The sequence below is a fragment of the Euprymna scolopes genome, chromosome 7 (genome assembly GCF_053919585.1).
Source record: "Euprymna scolopes isolate OS-2025 chromosome 7, ASM5391958v1, whole genome shotgun sequence".
NCBI lineage: Eukaryota > Metazoa > Mollusca > Cephalopoda > Sepiida > Sepiolidae > Euprymna > Euprymna scolopes.
In genome coordinates, this window is record NC_136488.1 from 152,438,236 (window position 1) to 152,459,720 (window position 21,485).

Here is a 21,485-nt window from a genome sequence, read left to right on the forward strand (position 1 = left end):
GAATGACAGATTAATGAAATGCTAGTGTTCAACCAATGAAATTGCTAGAAAATGAAGGAGTGCATGATTAAGGGAGCCTTTATTATTTTTGTCGATAAATATATGTACGACAGAGGGAAAATGTGGACAGCTGATTAAAATGGATACTATGAAATATTTGCCTGATCTTAGCTGGGATAGTCACAGTAGAAAATATTTAGGAAGCTAGTTGTTATCCTCCTACCATGGTTCGTTATGACTGGTTTCGAATAATAAAAAAATAATGTAGCAATTTGTGACAGTGAATAAAATTGAATGATAATAGCCAGAAAACATAGTGGCAAGTAGTGTGTCCATTTTCAATTTATGTGTGGAGGCGGTGTTTGTAAAGCTTATCATACAGAGTAGAATGATAAAATTGTCACCATAGAAAGAACATGATTCCATTTCCACTTGATGAAAATCGGTTCTCTTTTTTTGTTGGAGACCATCTACTAGTTGGCTAGTATTGTACAAATCCAAGAGCGATAGGAGCCTTCTATAATGCCTGAAAATGACACAATGTTCAGTAAGAGAGATCGGAGATGTGCCACTGTACAACTCATGCTCTTTACCGACCTAAGTTATGACAATAGGGCCATTGCCAGCACCCTCAAAACGCAAATCCAAATGGTTCAATGCTTGAAGGCACAGCTCCAAAGTTTCCGGCCACGGTTATGATCTTTTGTGTGATTTCAAGTGACGGCCACATCATGCCAACACACATCTTCGAAGTAGGCTTCAAAGTCAACATCAAAGTGTACCTGGATGTGCTGAAGAGTGTGGTGATCCCCTAGTGCAATAAGGTGGCCGCTAGCAAACCCTGGGTGTGGTAGCAGGACTCGGTGCTGACCCACAAGTTCAAAGAGACACAGGCTTGGCTTCAGGAGTGCTACGACTTTGTACCCTTCTCTCACTGCCTCCCCTCCTTCCCCAAAGACATCACCAACATGACCTCACACAACACCAAAGCCAGCCTGATTGCCGGTTCCCACTGGCGCTTGTGGAAAAGGCATGCTCCCAGTTCTGGACCCGTATCGAGGCAGTGATTGAGGCTGAAGGTGGCTACATTGAATAGATGTCAGTAATCAAGTTACCTAAATTGATTTTTTTTTTAATTTAAATATTTTAAAATAAAGCCGTAATGTTGTTTTCTTTAAATTTATTGTTCCACCCTGTACTATCATTTTGTAAACAGGGGAAAGACAAAAAAAAAAATAAATAAATAAAAAACAAACTTTCCTGTTTTATTAAGTATAGAGATATAGTATGGGTGTTTACTGATTAATCCTGGTGCCATAATGTGTTTAAAAAATTTTAGAATAGAAAATGGCCAATGCATTAATTACAAAGGTGCCACTAAAAATGGTTAGCTCTATTTAATTTTGCAAAGGACAAACTCATTTAGCTCAGAATTCAAGTTTTTAAGTGTTATTTAAAATTTGCTGTTGCAAATGGCACACATCACAAAATGATTAAAATTTCTAATTCTAAAGCCAACATCATTTGCTAACTTTGCTTTCTACTTTACTTTCAAATTTCTATGCGATCTCAACTCAAAATCTATCGACTTCAATATTTTATTTTAGTTAAACATACAAATTTTAAATGTTATTTTATCCAGGGAAATAAAAAAAAAATCTAGTTTAGATAACAAAATAAATAGTCAAGAAAGGAGAGGGGTGACAATTCAACAATTTCTCACCTGTCAGACGTCATTCAATTCTTCTGGCAAAGTAACTTTGGGATGTTTATTTTCAAAATGTTGTTTGTAGGTTTTTACATCTGGTATTAAAGACTGAAATTTGAAAACAAATAAATTCACTATAAAAGAAAATAGTAAAAGATTTTGGAGCATTCAAAAATAATGCGTTAAATTATAATCAGATTTTACTGGAGAAATTTTGCTTTCTCTTTTCTTTTCTTATACAGACAAAATACACAGATAAAACCCATCCCCTCCATAAAAAAGATGCTTTTCTTCAGACAATCATACCCTCCTACACTACAGATCTAAGTGGAGAATGTTCATTTCCTTCGTTTCTTATCTCTTTTCTTTTCTGTATTAGACAACAAACATTCTCACATATATCCTCAATAAGCAACCCCTGTGGTCTAATCATGAAATACTAACATTAATTTTAGTTAATCATTTTCAAAAGTTCAATTTACAATTCATTGAAGGCTTGAAAAACAGAATAGTTTCCTCAAATTTCTATAGAATATCCTAATATGCACATAAAAAAGAGGAAAATGTACAAGTCACGTTCATTTGTTTATAGCAAAAAAAAAAAAAAATTGAAACTGACAGAACACAAAACTTACTTTAGGACCAATCAACAAGATTATTTTGTTTATTTAGGAAATAAATGAACTTACCTTTTAAAATATTTTACTTTACAATTAAATTTGATAATGCCCAAACTTAAATACAAACCATTTTGTTGCCAACACTATCTTTATTTTTTTTTTAACAGACGCTTTAATTCAAATCCAATAACAATAGTAATTTTGTATTCTCGGTTTTCACAACATCTTGGAGTGTTTGCAGAAGACAATCATAAATGGCAAAAGATGGAATTTAAAAAATTACAAAAATCAAAAATAGACAAAAATGTTACAATGAGACTAAAGTTGGAAAGAAGAACACACACAGTCACTCCGAGGCAACATAAATATGCGATAGTCATCAATAAATATGATTTAATAAGCGATTTAGAATTTTTTTTGTTAATAAAAAAATTTATTGTTTAAACCCTATGTTTTGTTTATTACAGTTTAATGTTAATAAAATTGATTGTCTTTTTTCAGTGGAGTCTATGTACTGAAAGAAGGGATTTGAGGAACTCAATATAGACAGCTACCCGAGCTAATAGTATTGGTCTCTCTCAGACACGAGTACAAAAGGCGATGATGCATGGAAGCAAAACCTGACCAGTGAGAGTTGAGGACATACATTGCATGAAGAGAAATGATATGAGAATAATACAGTGGATGGGTAAAGGAAGTCTTAAAGAGAGGCTTAGTTTGGTTGACCTCAGAGGGAGATTAAATCTAGATGGTACAGGGAAATATGTGTAGAACCAGAGGCTTCAATGGTATGATCATGCATTGAATGAATGGATGGATGAGAGTTCTTGGGTTAGTAGATGTTGAGGTAGCAAGTTCAGTTAGCAAAAATAGATTAAAAAAATGAGAGGAAGTGATAAAGATGAACTTTGAGAGTAAGAGAGATGATTAGAGATCTGCAAAAAAAAAAAAAAAACAATGCAAGAAAACTTAAAGAGGCAGCACATATGATAAAAAATATATAAAATTAATTAATCCAGCATATAACTAAACTTCATTTGGATGCCCCTAATCACAAAATCACTGAAAAAGAAAACATGACATATGCCCAACCAAAGGCAGGTAACTTCACAAAAAGAAAAAAAAAATATGTATGGGTATCGAGCCTCTGTTTTGTAGAACATTTTTTTTACTAATATTAACAATTAGTATAGATATCCCGAAAAGTCATAGGAAAGCCTTTAAAAAATATCTTAGTGACCCCTGAAGATTGAACCTTCTTTATGATCTACGGACCCACCCTCAAATATACACGGTTCGAATTCTTGTAATGCAGAGCCAACCCTCTTTCCCTTAGTAGAGAAAAAGAAGCATGTTTTCAACACCCGAAGAAGGTCGTAGGTTGCAGCAACCGAAACGTTGTGCTAATAACACCTAAGATGAGAATAATAGTTCGATTAATCAACATAACACAAGCATTCACATCTCATCTCAAAAATTCAGAATTGTATTTTTTTTTTTTTACATAGGCGTAACCACTTATCAAGGCCCAGAGATCACTCAAGGATAAGGGTTAAGAGTGTACAGTAGTCAATTAGACAATATAGTAATCGTTAGTAATGGAAATTCGGTAAATTTGTTAACTTAAGTAGAACGGCTCATCAAGAACTTGTTTATGTTGGACTTGAAGACAACCATATTGTAATCAACTGGAAAGCAGGAAAACGGAAGACAATTCCACGGGCGTGCAGTTCTAAGAAAGAAGCTTTGTTCATGGAATCGATGTTTAGGCACAGATAAAGAGGGGGGGATTATTGATAGCGTTTTCAGCTAGACGAGTGTTTCTTGTGAAAGTTTGGTGAGGGGGGACCATAGATTGAAGCTCAATCAAGCACTTGCCATGAAAATAATGATAAAGCAGAGACAGACTCGCAACATCTCTTCTGTGAGATAGAGGTTGCAGGGAAGAGAAAAATGAAATTTATTTTATTTATGTTTCTAAAATTCCAAAGTTATTATATAAATATTTAACATTTTATTATTCTAAAATACCTAATTTGTTTCAATAACATTCCTTTTTTGTAAACGAAACATTCTTTCTGAATATTTTGTATTTCATAATCTCTATAACAATAAGCACCTCATTTAGGTAACTTGATGATACATGGGAGTCCAATATACAACATATAGATTTCTACTTATCACATGTTTATTATGAAGCTCTTGTCTGTTATTTATAATTAATGGTTACCATATTGTATTAAATTCTATACTAGGTCTACTTAGTAGATGATCATTTAGCATATGTGCTACTTTTTTGAGTTATCTTACTCTCCACCGTCCTTCCATCTATAATTTTTACTTTGTCTCATAAGGCAAGATGATTTCCTTTTTCCCTTCCATATGTGATCAACCATATCTGACTTTTCAGGATCTTATATTATGGCTTTTTTGGTGTTCTTCTAACCTTACTTTTTAGTGAGTAACATGTCTCACCTTCGTATAGTTTTCCACATTTGACAAGATACACCTGAAGAAGGTTGGAGATTATGTTGGCAGAAATGTTATACTCAACGCGAGAACACAAATCTGAATAATCCAAATGTTTTTTTTTTGTTATTATTCATTCTTGTTATAAATAATCAAACAAGAGATCATAAGATGAAGCTGTTTACTCCATACACTAGACTGGAAAAATAAAAAAAACCTTTTTAGTGTACATACTATAAGACATTGGTATAGGAGCTAATCTTAATATAGATTGTTAAAACCAACTTACATTTTTGCATTAACTAAAATGGTAGTTATAAATGGAAAATAAAACATTTTACGAAGCATAATGAAAAGTATTTAAGTTGCCGACGGCATGTAGTATAGGTATAGGTTAGCAAAAGTAAAAACTGCCTGAAAGTGAAGCAAGAAGGTAAGAAAATTCTTTGGATGCCAAAAGTTTAAGGAAAGAACTGGTGCTAAGGGGTCTCTCCCTGCTGTCTATGATTCCCTGAAGAAGCTGAAATAGTCCTTCAAAGATCAGCTGAAATTAATGCACTGATTGGGTATGGTATGATCTAACCACTTCACAGAAATGCTAACATTTATGACGGGTACATCAGAACAGACTACATGAGAATTAACAGTTTAAAAAAAATCATGTGAACAAATATGTGAAAATGGAGATTTATACAAGACAATACTAGTCTTTCTGCCCTTCAACCTACTTCAATTCTTAGTAAGTAAATGGGTGAAATCAGGTAAATGAAAAAAGATGTCTGAAGAAACCACAGATTTGAAACAACTGTTTTAGGCATTGTATTAATATGGAAACAACCAAGTTGAGAAAACAATTAAGTAAAGTAATTTGATTTCAAATTCTTATTTACAATCAATAAAATATTTAATAAGTGAATCTGGTGTCAATCAAACCTAAATAATTTATGTATTTAGATAGAGATGGGGCAAGGGAGAGAGTGGTTAAGGAGAGAAGAAGGGGTTGGTAGAGAGAGAAATGTAGAAATACAGATACAAGGGGTAGAGCAAGAAGTGGGAGGAAGTAGAGCAAAAGAGAAGGGGTTAGAGAGAAATAGAAATAATAATAATAATAATAATATATATATATATATATATATATATATATATATATATATGAGAGAGAGACCCACCATGCAAACTTTACACTTGTAATTTTAAGTTGCTGCGGCTGCTTCCTTTTGGTTGTGACTGGCAGATTTTTTCAATTTTTCCATCTTTTGGGCTTTCTTTTGCTGTGACTGAATCTTCTGCTGTCCTCTTGCCATGATGCTACAAGATTTTGAACAAAAAATTAGTAAACTCAATCAAAGTATCTGCTCTGTCAAAAAGAAATTAAAATATATTTAAGCATATTTTATAATCAGGCAATACAAGGTGGCATGCTAATGTTTCTATAAAAATACTTTTATCATTAAAAATACACTAAGGTGAACATTTGATTCTTTGTAGCATGCAATTCAAACAAATGTAAATGCTTATCTGGTAGCTGAAAAATAATTTCATATAGAATTTAATAATGTTGTATAAATTAATTTTTTTAAAGGGTCATTATTGACTCCTCCTACCTCCAAAATGTGTCTATTGTTACAATCTTCCTAGTGTGAATAAGTATTTTTCAGAAGAAACAAAACAAGTCATATTGATATTGTAAAAACATATTGGAAGGAAAAAGACAAATTAGGTGGAATAAAATATTGATTTATCAAGGTTATCTATTAAAATTTGAGAATCCAACGGACTTAATTTTACATTGAAAAACCAGTAACATCACTTTTTATTGTATTTGCCTAGCCCTTGACATTCCACCTTTCATTGAAAGTGGAAGTATATAGAGAATATAAATCCATATGCAATCCCTTCTCATGTATATCTTGATTAGAAGAGATGGCATACAGCACCTAGTATTTCCAAATGGTAACTGACAGCATGTGAGACAATTGTGGCAATTTGTCTAACCACAGTTGCTGGAGGATGTTATTGTCCCATAATGCATGTGCCAAACTTTTCATCTGCTTCAAAAGCTGACAGGGTTTTTGGTCACCAAGAGATAAGTTGTTGAAAAGTTATTTCCAATGTGCCTGTTTGTTCAAGGATGACTTGTCTTAGCGTGTTGTATGGATTGTCACCAAGAGGTGCATTGAAAATATCCTTAACTTCCTCAGCGACTTCTGTAGGCAAAGCTTTTTGCATGTTGTAGGAAGACATTTTAAAGAGAATTTTTGACATCTAGGTCACTTGCTTTTAACCTTTTCCTTCTGTTTCCTTTTTCCTTTTACCTGAACACACGCGATATCGCATCTCTCAAAAACTTGCACACAAAGAACATTTTTGTATTGGTACACACATGAATACACTCAAGGTAAGATAACTTAAATTTTAGCAGATGAAAGACAAAATGTCTAATTCGCATAACTTTTTTTTTTAAATAGTTCATAATAAATTAATGTTTGTTGTCATACATTTGTAATTCCATTGTCCTATTTTCTCCATATATTGAGGTTATTGTTGATATTAATAATTAAAATGATTATAAAAAAAAAAGATGATAAATTAGTAAACCTTATAATATCTGCAGATTAATTTTGAATGAAAGTAATTTTAACTAAACTAAAAAGGAAGATAGGCATACGCAATAGTTCAGAACAGGGATAAGTTGATTGACTTCTCATTCGTCTTTTTCCCGTGAGCAATATAGAAAACAGGGTAAGAGTAACTAACTGCTTCCTAAAAAAAAAAAGAAAAAAAAGGAAAAAAAAAAAAGAAAAAAAAAGAAAAAAAAAAAAAGAAAGCACACTCAAACTGATGTCCTTTTTTCACTTTTTTGCTATTTTATTTTAAAAAAATACTTTGGATAAAAATTATCTATATTTACAACAAATATGAAATGTTTAATTTTTAACATTTTAGTTTCAAGTATCTCAAGTAGGACACTTGGCGAAATGATAGCAAGCTGACAAAGCTAGCTAGTATGATGTATAGGGAAGATGGAGAGAAAGAAAATATGACCAGGAGAGAGGGGGGGGGTCAATAGGTTTGGAAAGACATTTTTTATGCCCCTTTGTATTAAACTAAATATAGCCCACACTAGCAACCCTTATACCTAGCAACTGTGTTTCACAATAAATAATCAGTTACTTTAGGAATGGATCCTATACATATGAATCTATATAAACAAACTTCTTAAAACCAAACTAATGTAATCTTTTTAATATAAAATAATTTCAAAGGCTGAGACTTAAGAAATATGTTGTCTTTAAAATGCCAATTGAAACTGAACCAAATTGTTATAAAACTATAAATTGTTTATGTAATGTTTTAGTCTCTAGTTATGCAATTTTGGAATGGAAATGGTTTTCAATACATGAAAATCTGCTAATAAGTTTATTCATTAAAATGCATTTCCATAATTAAATTTAACTAACAAAATTCTATATAAAAAAATAAATAAATAAATAATTTGGTTAAAAGAAAAAAGGGGGGGGGCAATGAATGAGAAATGAACAAAATCATTTCAATTTTCATAAAATTTTATCCAAAATTATTGGACATCAATTAAACAAAAAATTCTGAATTTCAATTTTTTTCTTAAAACTTCTTTAACTTAAATTTTAGACATTTTTGTTAGAATCAAAATCATGTACTTAGTATCATTATATTTTGATTTTTATCTTCAAAAAGAGGTACATAAAAATGGTGCGAACCGTTCTGTTTGGGTAATTGATTTTACCGATTCTGGATATACTTCTAGTCACACACACACACACATGTATGTATCCAGTATAGTTATAAAAGTGAGAATGTATGTGAGGACACTTCTCAACCTATATACACAACAAATGTTTAATCTATAAACCTGAAATTTGGTATATGAAAAGGTATAGAGATGTGGAAAAGTTTTTAATCAATTTTCATTTGGAAGTAAAATTAAGGGGTAAAAATTGCAAAATTGTTTCTTTCGTTATTTTTTCTTTTTTTACTTTATTTTTATAAAAGAATTTAACGTTACATTGAATACTTACGGTGTTTCTTTATCAGGAATGGGTTTTAAACTGTGCAGAATATTGTGTAGTGAGCTTCGACAGATCCCAAGTTGTGTGGCACGCTGTCGAATCGATGCTTCAGGATGCTGCTCCACGCTCTCTCGCACTCTTTCCCTATTTTCATCTGTGATGACGTTTCGAGGTCTGCCAGTTCGTGGAAGATCAATTACAGCTCCTTGGTTTTCAAATCGGCGCACAATGTTTCGAATTGTGTTGTGACTTGGGCTATCTCTTACATGAAAATGCCGTCGATAAGCTCTTTGAGTCCAGACAATTGACCCCTGATTTTGGTAAAACAACTTCACAACTTGCATACGTTGTTCAATACTATACTTATCCATAATTAATTTCAAAAATATTATCTATAAAATATCTGAAATAGAGAAAAAAAAATCATTAATGGAAAAATTAAAGATTTTATAATAAATAAGAATTCTACATTAATTAAAATAATAGTTAGGTGTATTTTATGAACGAGCAATGCCGGGTGACCTGCTAGTATATATATATATATATATATATATATATATATATATATATATATATATATATATATAAAAAGCTAGACTTTGACTAACTCCAGAATGTATAGTAACATTTTTAGTTTAATAGCATTACAAGCGTATGCTGTATTTTTGTGGACATCGGCAATATTACATACTTAATGTGCTTCAACAAGTCATATCTTTTTTATTAGTTGGTCAATTTTTAAAAGAATTGCATTGATGAAAAGAGAATAGAATAAGCATTCCAATGATGTTAATTTATTTTTCTTTTATGCGTTCAATGTTTTTATACTCCAAGTTAAAAATGAAAAAAAAAAAACGGTAAAAAATGACAACAAAAAGGGAAACAGTTTTTTCAATGTTTACATTTTATACATTACATTTGGATACATATGTGCGGTGTTAAATTTGATTGGATATGGCTGAAATTTTACAGGCCATATAAGCATAGAAGTCCATCTCTACTGGACTTTGATTTATATTTTTACGACCACAGGAAGCAAAGTTAGGACTGAGCAAAGTTGACAAAGAATATTTCAAAATTGATCAGATAAATCAACATATATCATCCATTTTCATAGAGATAATAGTTTCAGAATTATTTTCATGTATATGTAAATACTTGATAATTATTAATTGCGTGGAATTCTCTTTAAAATGTTATCTATATATATAAAAGCGAAAATGTGTGTATGTATGTTCGCTTTATGTGTATGTCTACAAAAGGCTTCTTTCAGAGAAGCAGTCGCTCGGTTCACAACTTTTTAAAACTTTTTATATCATCTAATATCTCAGAGTTAACTATGGAGCTCGCCTGTCTATTTAATTTTATTGATTTTCAAATGTTAATTATTCAACATGTTCCGATCAGCACGCGTTACATTCGGTTTTCGGTATAAAGAAAAGCGAAACTCGACTAATTACTGGCTTTCGGCCAGTGGTCTCTAGAGAGCTAAGTAACGTTTGGTCAATGTCGACTTCGTCATATCAGACGGTAGCTTTCATTTTGAGACGAGACACTCCCCCTAATAAACAGGGAGCGGGTTTTTAAAAACAAACAAACCGATTTATTGACCTCATTAAAAACTGTCCCGCAGAAAATGCTAACTGCTGAATAGCTATCGTCGTCACGTCAATAACTCGTCAAAAACGCGCACCTGTTTTTTTTTTACACTTTACTATTTTCCAACTGCGCGTCAAGGCTTCGTTTTTTTAAACTTGTAAAAAACAGGCACCTGTTTTTTTTTCACATTTTACTATATGCGTCAAGGCTTCGGTTTTTTTTTCACACATACCTAAAAACACCCGGGCAACGCCAGGTACCCCTCGTTAGTCTATATATATAAAAGCGAAAATGTATGTATGTATGTTTGTGTGTCTGCTAAAAACTTTGACCGACGGAACAAAAATTCACAAACTTGGTATCATATTAAAGCCCACCCTCCGGACGACAAATATTGAAAAATTAGCCCAAAAGGACCATCAGAAATCAGAAGTGTGTCAACTGATCGATTTCCTGTAAGGGGGGGGGCAAAAAAAGTGACATTTTAATGTTAAACATTACATATTTTTAAATCGATTTATAACTGCCCCAAAAAATACGGGCGCCAACTCTTCTACATAAAGTATACACGGGGCCGTTTATTTTGGGTCAACTTGTATTTAAAACCCGCTGAGTCATGTCACATGATCTTGACGTCAGCAAGCTCTAATGGCAGTCTGAATTTAAAAAACGTTATCGGTAAAAAAAAATTTAACCCTCACACAAGCTAAACTATGAACTTCTACGCTATGACAACGTTACCAAAGTTATTAGCACATTAAAAATAGTTAGATACGATAGTTAAACGAAAAATAACAAGCCAAAAATGTGAAGTAAAAATAAAAATATGCTTACAAAAAATATTAACGATCAAAGATTTTACAAAAAAAAAACAGCCAGATGCCATTTTCTTTTTTAGTAACAGTCTTTAGAGTAAGGAAAACGAAGTGAGAGAGAGAGAGAGAGAGTGACATACACAAACGCAAACAGAGATAGACAGAGAGAGATGTCTAGACAGGAAACGAAATACGTAATTTAATAAACGCTAATGTGAAGTAAAACAAAAAAAATAAAATACTGGTACGTCATCTCGTAAAGCTCCTGCGATGACCTCATTTAGTGGCTATCTGTCAATCAAACCTCTTTCACTCGCTTTATAAGCCTTATTTTAACACTATAATCAATTCTTCTTACTCTTGGCCTAGACAGTTAAGTGGTTGGAGTTTGTTTCACCTCCGCGTCAAGGCTCCCGGGTTCAATCCAGCCTCACGACCAAAACTATTTTTTTTTCTTTTACATCTTTAGACACGCGGACAACGTTTCTTTATTTTTTTTACTTTGCTTATTCTTTAGTTTACTCCCCCCCCTATAAACACAGCGGGTTTTTTTTTCGCTGTTTTTTTTTTTTGGTTTTGGGTTTTCTGATTTTTTTAACATCGTTTCAGGGTTATTACTTATCCCCCCCCCATACACACACCTACAAACACCAGGGCAACACCGGGTACCCCCCCTACTAGTCTATATATATAAAAGCGAAAATGTATGTATGTATGTATGTTTGTGTGTCTGCTAAAAACTTTTGACCGACGGAACAAAAAACATAAACTTGGTCTCATATGAAAGCCCCTACCCTCCGGACGACAAATATAAAAAAATTAGCCCAAAAGGACCATCAGAAGTGCGTCAACTGATCGATTTTCTGCAGGGGGGGGGGCAAAAAAGTGACATTTTAATGTTAAACATTACATATTTGTAAATCGATTTATAACTTAAGGGCTATGGACATGGAAAATTTACACATTTTAAAATAAAATTTGTAATTTACTTTTGAAGATTTAAAAGTATGCCTATTTTAGTGTTTTCATTAAAAAAAAAAAAAAAAGATTTGTTATTCTCATCTGAAAAATTAAAAAAATTAAACACATTTAAATTTCAGATTTCAATCTTCGATATCAAAGGCACTCTGTCAATTTTTTTTTTCTACACTCGTTCACTAGGTGTATCAGAATTTGGGGTGAATTTTTGACACCCCTAACACAAAACTGCGAATAAAATATAAAAAACTCGAAATTTCTCTTTTAAAAGTGGGTTGTTTATTTTCTTTTTGGAATATACTTCCAAAATAAATTATTAAAGTTGTTTAAAAAATAATAGAAATATTATTTTTTATTTTTTACTTTTTAAAAAACAGTGTTTACAAAGGGCCGGCATGCCTTCATACAGCCATTTTTTTTACGTAATGAAATCAATTGAATTTTACAAGTTAAATATTTTTCAATTTTTAAACTTTAAAAATCTATCAAAATTTTTCTATTGGTTCAATTTTTACAATATTTTCAGGGTCAATGTGAAATTTTATGCTCTTTCAAATAAGCCAAATATAATATTTTAGACAAACGTTTTTTTTTTTAATTCACCCCCCATTTTGAAATGTCTATTAAAACTTAAATAATTAATTTATGCACCAAAGTTTTATATCACAAATTAAAGATAAAAGATAAATAATAATAAAAGATTAATAAAAGATAAAATATTCTAATTTAAAACAAAAAAGTGTTTTTTTGGAAATTTACCTGTAAAGTCCAAAGTGTAAAACCTTTTTTTTTAAAAACCACGTTGATTTTTTTTTTTTAAGTGGAAGCTTATGTTATGCTTAGATTATCAAGTAAATATGGGATGCTGACGAGAATTTTTTCTATTTCATTCAATGTTTTCTTTTTTTAGATATTTTTTTAAAAAGATTTCACTCTATAAAGAAGAATTAAAATATATTAAATCAAAAATTCATGTATTTCTTTAAAAGAATAAAAAAAAAAATAGAAATTTGGTAGAGTGAATTTTTAGTAATCGGCTAAAATCCATGAATGAAATGTTATTATTTTGCAAATATGGTAGCACATACTGACCACTTTGTAGTTGAAATGAAACATGTCAAAAATACAAAAGGGAGATAAGGCTGCATGGTATAAATAATTATTTTTGTCACTTTGGTGCTTCCGTATATCAACAAAAATTTTATATTGATTAGATAATTACCTGATTTTTGGTAAATTTTTAAAGACAGACTATCAAGCTAAAATAAATTCTGTTATTCTATGCTTGAAGGATTATTGCAATGATCTCTCGAAAGAGCCTGTATCTAGAGAAACTTCTATCCTTGTTCAATTCTTATAGCTTTTAGCCACTGCCCTCTCATCGAATTTAAAATATACATTTTTATTTTTTTATAAAATACATAAGAAATTTAATTTAAAAAGTCTGAAAGGATGTTACAGCAGCATTCTAGAGGGTCGCTACACTTAAAATACTTCTTTTGTTTTGGAGGGGGAGGAGTATAGAACCACTCCTGTCTCAAATTGGATATTTTTTGCAACATCCCTTAACCCTAAGTCCTAGTGCCCCCCCCCACTCCAAAAGGTAAATTGGCTGGAGGGGTTTGTATTACTGTACACATAGATTCGAAAAAGTTGTCAAAAAACAAATATATAACAAATAAATGTTATCAAAGGCAAGATAAGTTACTTTTCTACCAAACTGGATATATTTTTTGTGTTTTTATTCAATGTAACATATTTATTCAGCTCGAAAAACATACAGTGTTTACCGATGTATTCAAAAATTCAAGATGGCGTCTCACACCCTCTTTAACACCGTAAGTATGGAAAAAGGTGTTATAAATAAAAAACTATACAAAATACTATTAAAAACCCGCCGAATATATGTCAACCTATGTCACGGTAACATATATTGAGCGAGTTTTTAACAGTATTTTATCCGGTTTTTTTTATTCATAACATCTTTTCCCACACTTACCGTGTTAAAGAGAGAATAAGACGCCATCTTGAATGTTCCAATACATCGGTAATGGTTTTCGAGCTGAATAAACATGTTACATTGAATAAAAACACGAAAAATATATCCAGTTTGGTAGAAAAGTAACTTATCTTGCCTTTGATAACATTTATTTGTTATATATTTGTTTTTTGACAACTTTTTCGAATCTATGTGTACAGTAATACAAACCCCAAAAAGCTTTTGCGTGTATCTACCTCTCGTGAAATGCTGTCGGTCGAAAAACAGTAAAATTTTATTTGGTGCTAGTGCAAGTATTGATCCGTGCTATTTTTAAATAGTATTTTCAAGTTTAATTACATTTTTACGATAGGTGTTTTTATTAAATTGTTAGGTGAAAGTATAGAATAGGTACACAACAGCACAACACCCTTCCATCCAGCACGGCTCAATAAGTGCATGAGGACTTTTTATTTTTTTAATAAAATAAAAACTACTCGACGGGAACACTACTGTTTTTGTTTTAATAATTGGTACTTGTACAGTTTAATCAAGACATTCAAAAATGAAAATATCGAAAAATATTGTACGTATCCGTTTTGGACTGAAGATCTCCGAAAAAAAAAAAAAATCATTTAATTTGATCGAGTAGTTTTTATTTTACAGCAGAAAAACACGTTTTTATGAGAGCGCGTTGAAGTCAGCCGTTATGAAATTTGTTGAAGACGCCACGGGGAGATAACTCCAGTTAAAGCGCCGACACTCCCTCCCCGTCTTTATTACTAGCTTTTCTTCCTAAAAATCGAACCTTTTGCTCGGTATCATAAATTGTTTTTTCGCTGTAAAATAAAAAAACTACTTGATGAATTTAAGTGAAATTTTTTTTCCGGAGAACTTCGTCCCATAACGAATGCGTACAATATAACTTTTTTTTTTCTCGATATTTTCATTTTTTTTTAATGTCTTGATTAAACTGTACAAGTGCCTAATAATTATTTTTTTTCATAAAATAAAAAATAAAAATTTAAATTGTTCAAAACGTCTTTTTTTCCCAAAGCTTATTGGGATTTTTTTTATTACCATATTTTTCATGAACATGCTCTAAAAATGTTTCAAAATGATCTAATATTTTTTTCACTTTTCATGTCATCGACATGAGACCATTTCATTTCTTCTACTGATCCTGATATGTAAGTAAAAAAAAATCATATAAAATAATGGTAAAATTTCAATTGATCAAAACATGCCCCCCCCCGCAAGGTTATTGAGAATTTTTTAATTACGATATTTTTCATGAACATGCTCTAAAAATGTCTCAAAATTATCTAGTATTTCTTCGCTTTTCATGTTATAAGGCTCTCTACACATGGGTGGCCTCATCGACATGAGATCATCTCCTACTGATCCCGATATGTATTTTAGTGGTTATCACCGCAAGTGCTAATCTGGAGGCGGACGTACACGAGTGCTACCCCTCTAGCGAAATACGCATCGGCTCCGATGTTGTACGTACTTCGACGTAGGGGGCGCCTACTTTTTCTTATTCATTATGGCTTTTTTTATTTTGGCTTGCTCGAATTGTTTTTTGTTTTTTTATATGGATATTTTATTTTGGCTTGAACTTTGCGAATTTAAGAAAATAAAAGGTCATGCACTCATGCAGTCCACTGCAGTATGCACCTATTGGTCCGTGCTAGAATAAAAACGTTATTTAGAAAACCATTCTTAACATGGGGACGGGAGGGTGTTGTGTTTGTGTACCTATTCTGTACTTTCACGTAACAATTTAATAAAAACACATACCGTAAAACTTTAATTAAACTTGAAATTTAAAAACAGCGCGGAATAATAAGTGCACTCACTAGCACCAAATAAAATTTTACTATTTTCCGATATGAGAAAAAACACTGATGACATTCCGTGGCAGGTAGGTACACGATGACGGTTTTTGTTTATTTTTTGTTTATCGCCACAAGTGTTAATCTGGATTTGCACCAAGTTTCCTGTTAATATATAATCTCCGGCCCAAATATATATATCCCCCCAAGGCCCAAAGCATATAATAGCAAGATAATCCGAAAAGCGCAAAATTTAAAAAAAAAAAACAAAAAAAAAACATGCCAAAATTCTTTCCTTTTCAGATTAATAAACGCTCCCTCGAACATGCTGCTGCTGAGTGGCTGCGTACATCGGAATCGATGCGTATTTTGCTATGGGGGCCTCAGCCTCACTCGTGTACGCCAGCCAGACAACCAGTCACTTACTTGACCCTTCTATTAACAAAAAAAAAAAAAAAAAAAATTCCAAGGTAAAATCTAAAAAAAAATATCGCAATCAAATTCTTTTTCGGTTATTCATATGGGGGGGGGCAAACAAAAAAACACATGTCTGTATATAATCGGATTAAGAAAAGCAAACAACTAAAGGAGATATATAATTGAGGAAAGAAATACCAAGAGTAGCCTTACTTTTTTTAATGAAGACGGACAGAGCCGACGAATTGCTGAAAAGAGAAATACAATAGTAGATTTTAAAATTAAGAGTTAGTCGAGCGATACAGAGCGGAAGTGACCACGGAGTACAGACCCGCTAAACACGGCGGAGACAAAAAAAAACAAACATAGTCGTGTTGTCGAGCCGCCTTTTTTGAAAATCGGTGTCCTCCAAGTTGTTATTCCTAAAATAATTTAGATCAGTCGTTTCTGAACCAAATACGCGTGGGTTTTGTCTTTATATTAGCATGCGTCCGAATGAAGAAGAGAGGGGGGGGGTAGGAAAAGAAGAAAAACTTGCTATCTAAGGAAAATGCCTTCTTTGTTACCGCCTTAAAATAACATTCGTCGTCGGCATGCATTCGTGTCCGAATATCATAAATCCCAAGTCTAATACAGAAAAGAAGCAGAAGAGAAAGCTTCGAGTTTCGTAAGAATTTTAGTCATTATCAGGATGGTGAGTCCTTTTGTGACCGGAAAAACCAATTTGAGCTTTGAATAGTCGGTGGCGGGAAGGGATTGGTCACATTGTATTGTGAGGGAAAGGTTGCGGTTGGTTGGCTCTAAGGCCCTTTTGTTGCCATTTGATTATTAGATTGGCTCTTCTATTTTCTTCCAATTGGCTTGTACCCACTTTGACTCTGTTCCTCCATTCATGTGTGCTGTTTGATTAGACCTCAAAGGGGTTTGAGTCTATATTGGCCTCACCTAAAGATTTTTAGGGTTTAGAATGCTTTTCGGGCACAACCTAATAAAATAAATAATTCAATACAAGCTTCTGAAATGACGAACGCAACAACTTCATAAAAGGTAACACAGAAAAGGAGAATATGATATGTTCCTTGTCAAAAGCTGGACTCCGGCTATCTTGTGTTATCGTGGTAGTTATTCCCAGTGGAATCGTCAATACCAGTAGGAATAACACCGAGGTGGAGAGAGCGAAGAAAAAGGGTCTGTTCCTTTTGGTGTCGCTCTCCGTAAGGACGAGTTCTTATTCCTCAAACCGGATGCTGGCCGAATTCCTTAGGGGATAGGAAGGATCAATGTGCCGTACCCCTGATTGGTCAATATGTGGTCAAATAGCACAGGGGAGAGGCATTGATTTGAGGAAGAAAAGTTCCACTTGTTTCTGCTACATAACCCCCTGCTTAGGCTGAAAGCCGACAGAGAAAAAGGTAGCATAACAAATGGCGAAAAATAAAAATGTCATTTTATTGTATTTATTTTTATGAGAAAGAAAAAAAAAAATGTTTTTTTATTTTATTTATTTTTATGAGAAAGAAAAAAAAAATGTCATTTTATTGTATTTATTTTTATGAGAAAGAAAAAAAAATGTCATTTTATTGTATTTATTTTTATGAGAAAGAAAAAAAAAATGTCATTTTATTGTATTTATTTTTATGAGAAAGAAAAAAAAATGTTCTTATTTTGTGTGAAAAGTTGGGGAATATTTGCAACTTTTTTTTTTTTTTTTGGAAAAGGAAAAAAATATTTAAAAAAAAAAGTTGCAAATATTCCCCAACTTTTCACGCAAAATAAGAACATTTTTTTTTCTTTCTCGTAAAAATAAATAAAATGAAAAAACTTTTTTATTTTTCGCCATTTGTTATGCTACCTTTTTCTCTGTCGGCTTTCTGCCTAAGCAGGGGGTTATGTAGCAGAAACAAATGGGACTTTTTTTTTCTTTTCTTAAGAAAATGTTTTGGGCAATTGACTTTTCGTCCTGTTTTTGTTGTTGGTGTGATTGTTCCAAAAACGGAGTGTGTTCATAAAAAAAAGGTATTTACTTACGCGTGGAAAAGGCGTTTACTCTTTTTTTTAGGGCTGACATTTGTTTTGTGTTTATGTTTTTTTATTTTTTGTACGCTCTCGCAGTCTGTCGCTTACGGACTACTATGTGATGTGGCAGCACGTGTTTTATTCCGAGAGAATATATATCGACCACGGGCATCAAAAGATGAGGCGCTGGCCCCTTAAAATATTTTTATGTATATATTTATTCTCCGGTTAAGAAAACGGCAAAGGTCCAGTGCATAACAAGGAAATAGCGTCTTTTTTTTTTGTCCTTTTTTTTAATGTTTGTCGAGCTTGAATTTTTAAAAATTCGATAGGAAGTCGACAGCTCCGTATTTATTTTTCTTTGCTGTGTCTGACAAGGGGTTTTGTCATTGTTGTTCGTCCGCTGCCAGCGAAATTCTCTTTTTCCTCGCTGTCTGTATACCCAACGTTGCTTGTCTTTAGTCAAATAACGGGGTGATGTGCTGGTTGTCTGTAAAGGAAAAGAGTTCTGGAAAAACGAGGTCCGTTAGCGTGAAGAGGAAAAAAGGAGGTTCAATGCCATTGTTGCTTCTCAGTAGTAGTTCACTTGTTTTTCTCTGTTGAAAAGTTCACTTTTTGGGGCCGAATTTTAGCTCACTAGTTTTTCTGTGCTGTGTCGGGTTTTACAAAAAAAATGAAGAAAAAGGCTCGCCATTACGAATTGCTTGTATATCACGTCGAGATCACCATTTTAGGGTTTAGAATGCTTTTAGGGCACAACCTAATAAAATAAATAATTCCATACAAGATTCTGAAATGGCGAACACAACAACTTCATAAAATGTAACACAGAAAAGGTTTATTAAGGAGAATGTGATATGTTCCTTGTCAAAAGCTGGACTCCAGCTACCTTGTGCTATCGCGGTAGTTATTCCCAGTGGAATCGTCAATACCTGTAGGAATAACACCGAGGTGGAGAGAGTGAAGAAAAAGGGTCCGTTCCGTTTGGTGTCTCTCTCCGTAAGGACGGGTTCTTATTCCTCAAACTGGATGCTGGCTGAATTCCTTAGGGGATAGGAAGGATCAATGCGCCGCACCCCTGATTGGTCAGTCAGTTTCCCATTCCTTGTCTGCCTATGATTTTATGCTAGAGCTCGTGGTCTCTCCTCACTCTGGCATTGAAATCTGCTAGAAGGAGTCTACCCCCTAGTGGTATCTGGGTGATGGTAGTGTCGAGCTGTTGATAGAAGGCTCCTGCATCCAGTGTTGGGGCATATACTGACACTAGCGTGATGAACTGGTTACTTGGGAGTGGTAGTCTTAGTGTCATTGTTCTTTCACTTATGGCATTTGGTGTCAGGTTATGGTCTTTTACTTGTCAACACCCTGGGAGCAGTATCCTTCTGGTGTTTTATCCTGCCAAAAGAAGGTGTATCCTGACCCAATTTCAGATATTTGACTTTCACCAGGTAATCTTGTCTAGCTGAGGGCAGCCACGTTGATGTTGAACCTTGCTAGTTCTTTCAAGACTTTAGCTGTTTTTCTCTCTAGGCGATCAGTGTCTCTTGCATACATGAGGGTGCACACGTTCCAAGCCCTTACTGAGGTACGATTTATATACATTATTATTTGTTTTATGGCTGTACTTACGGTGTGTCACTGGCTGCAGCAACCCAATGACTGAGAGATGTGACCACCGATTTTTAGCCCACCTTTTATAGGACCCTCTCCAGTTGGGGTGAGCAGCGATGCTCCTGAAAAGGCCTGTTCAGTCGCAGGTGCAAGACCGAGTTCCTGTCTGGTCACAGATGTAACGCCTCATTCGAGAAGGTGGTCAAGAACTCTTGTCTATCTGAACTCTTGGCTCGTGCCGTCTAGACCTCTCTGAGTCTCTTACATGAAATCTGGTATGCTGAAAGCGAATATCGAAGCGGCAGGCAGGAAGAAAGACAAACAATTGTAGTCCATCCACAGAAGCTTAATTTTCACAAAATTATGTACAAAAATGTTTTTACAATTCTCATTCAGATTTTGTAAGTTCTTTTCAAAGTCTCAAATCTCTTCACAGACAGCGACAGATGGATGGATGAGATGGGGGAGGGGTCACGTCTCTTCTCGGATTCAACAAGCAATCTGCTTCAAGTCCCAACTCTACTCTGCGACTCAACTCTATCTGACTAATTTTTGCACGACAGTCGTATATATAGTAAGGTATGTGGATGGGGTGGAAATCCTCCCAGCCAATAAGATTTCACCACAAAATCGAAAGCTTTTAGGGTTTTGCATGGGTACAATTCCCATACTGAAATCTAAATTACTCATTCTCCCGATTTTCAAGGCCAGGTGTCAATTCTGACATTCGACCCTGAGTTCATTTAAGGCCAGACAAGATTCTAAGTGAAATTTCCTATTGTCAACTTTTAGCCGTAAAAATATATTTCTCTGGTTTTCAAACAATATCTATTTTGACATGAAATAAAATATATATATTTATCTTCTCTATCTTACATCCTTGGGTTATCTGGCGTCACCCGGGAATAAAAAGCTCCTTCAGCATAGTTCTAATGCTCCCCAATGGGGGATTACGTTACACAGGTCACAGGAGAAGTGGCCATCATATGCTAGCCACCAGCATGCAGGTCTGGGCTAAAAGCTTCCAGCTACACTGAGCCTACTCCCACCACAAGCCTACTCCCACCACCCTTATCCCATCACTACTGTTTTTTCGTATGAGGAAGGAGAAAGGAAAAGAAAAGGAAAATATAGCATTTTTTTAGTAGTGCATATCAAAATTAATACAATTTAATAATACGGAAATTTAAATTTTAGTGACTTTACTTGAAAATTCAAAATGGGCGTAATAAAAGATAAAATAAAAGGTAATTGCAACTTCTCTTCCAATTTTCGGATTTTGTAGTCATGCCTAAATACATTTTCTTTTCTTTTGGTGGATTGATAGTTGTTATTTCTTCTGAGGAGTTAAAGGCAGAATAGATTCATCATTTGATATAATAATTAA

The 21,485-nt window shown here is 33.4% G+C and overlaps 1 protein-coding gene across 3 annotated transcripts in view; it reads right to left on the reverse strand.

The window, feature by feature from the left end:
- The window catches only part of LOC145280065 (uncharacterized), a 46,513-nt gene extending 29,353 nt beyond the window's left edge, over positions 1–17,160 (reverse strand). The window contains exons 1-4 of one of the 3 annotated variants that reach the window (XM_080131755.1): positions 16,685–17,160; positions 8,856–9,249; positions 5,967–6,105; positions 1,724–1,816 (exon numbers count right to left, since the gene is read on the reverse strand). In XM_080131755.1, coding sequence (XP_079987881.1) covers positions 5,991–6,105; positions 8,856–9,217 — 477 coding nt within the window. In that variant the 5' untranslated portion in view covers positions 9,218–9,249; positions 16,685–17,160 and the 3' untranslated portion in view covers positions 1,724–1,816; positions 5,967–5,990. Of the gene's footprint in view, positions 1–1,723; positions 1,817–5,966; positions 6,106–8,855; positions 9,250–14,237; positions 14,290–16,684 lie in introns of those variants that run through there. The other 2 variants (XM_080131754.1, XM_080131756.1) reach the window with 2 other exon arrangements.
- Between the last annotated feature and the right edge of the window lie 4,325 nt (positions 17,161–21,485).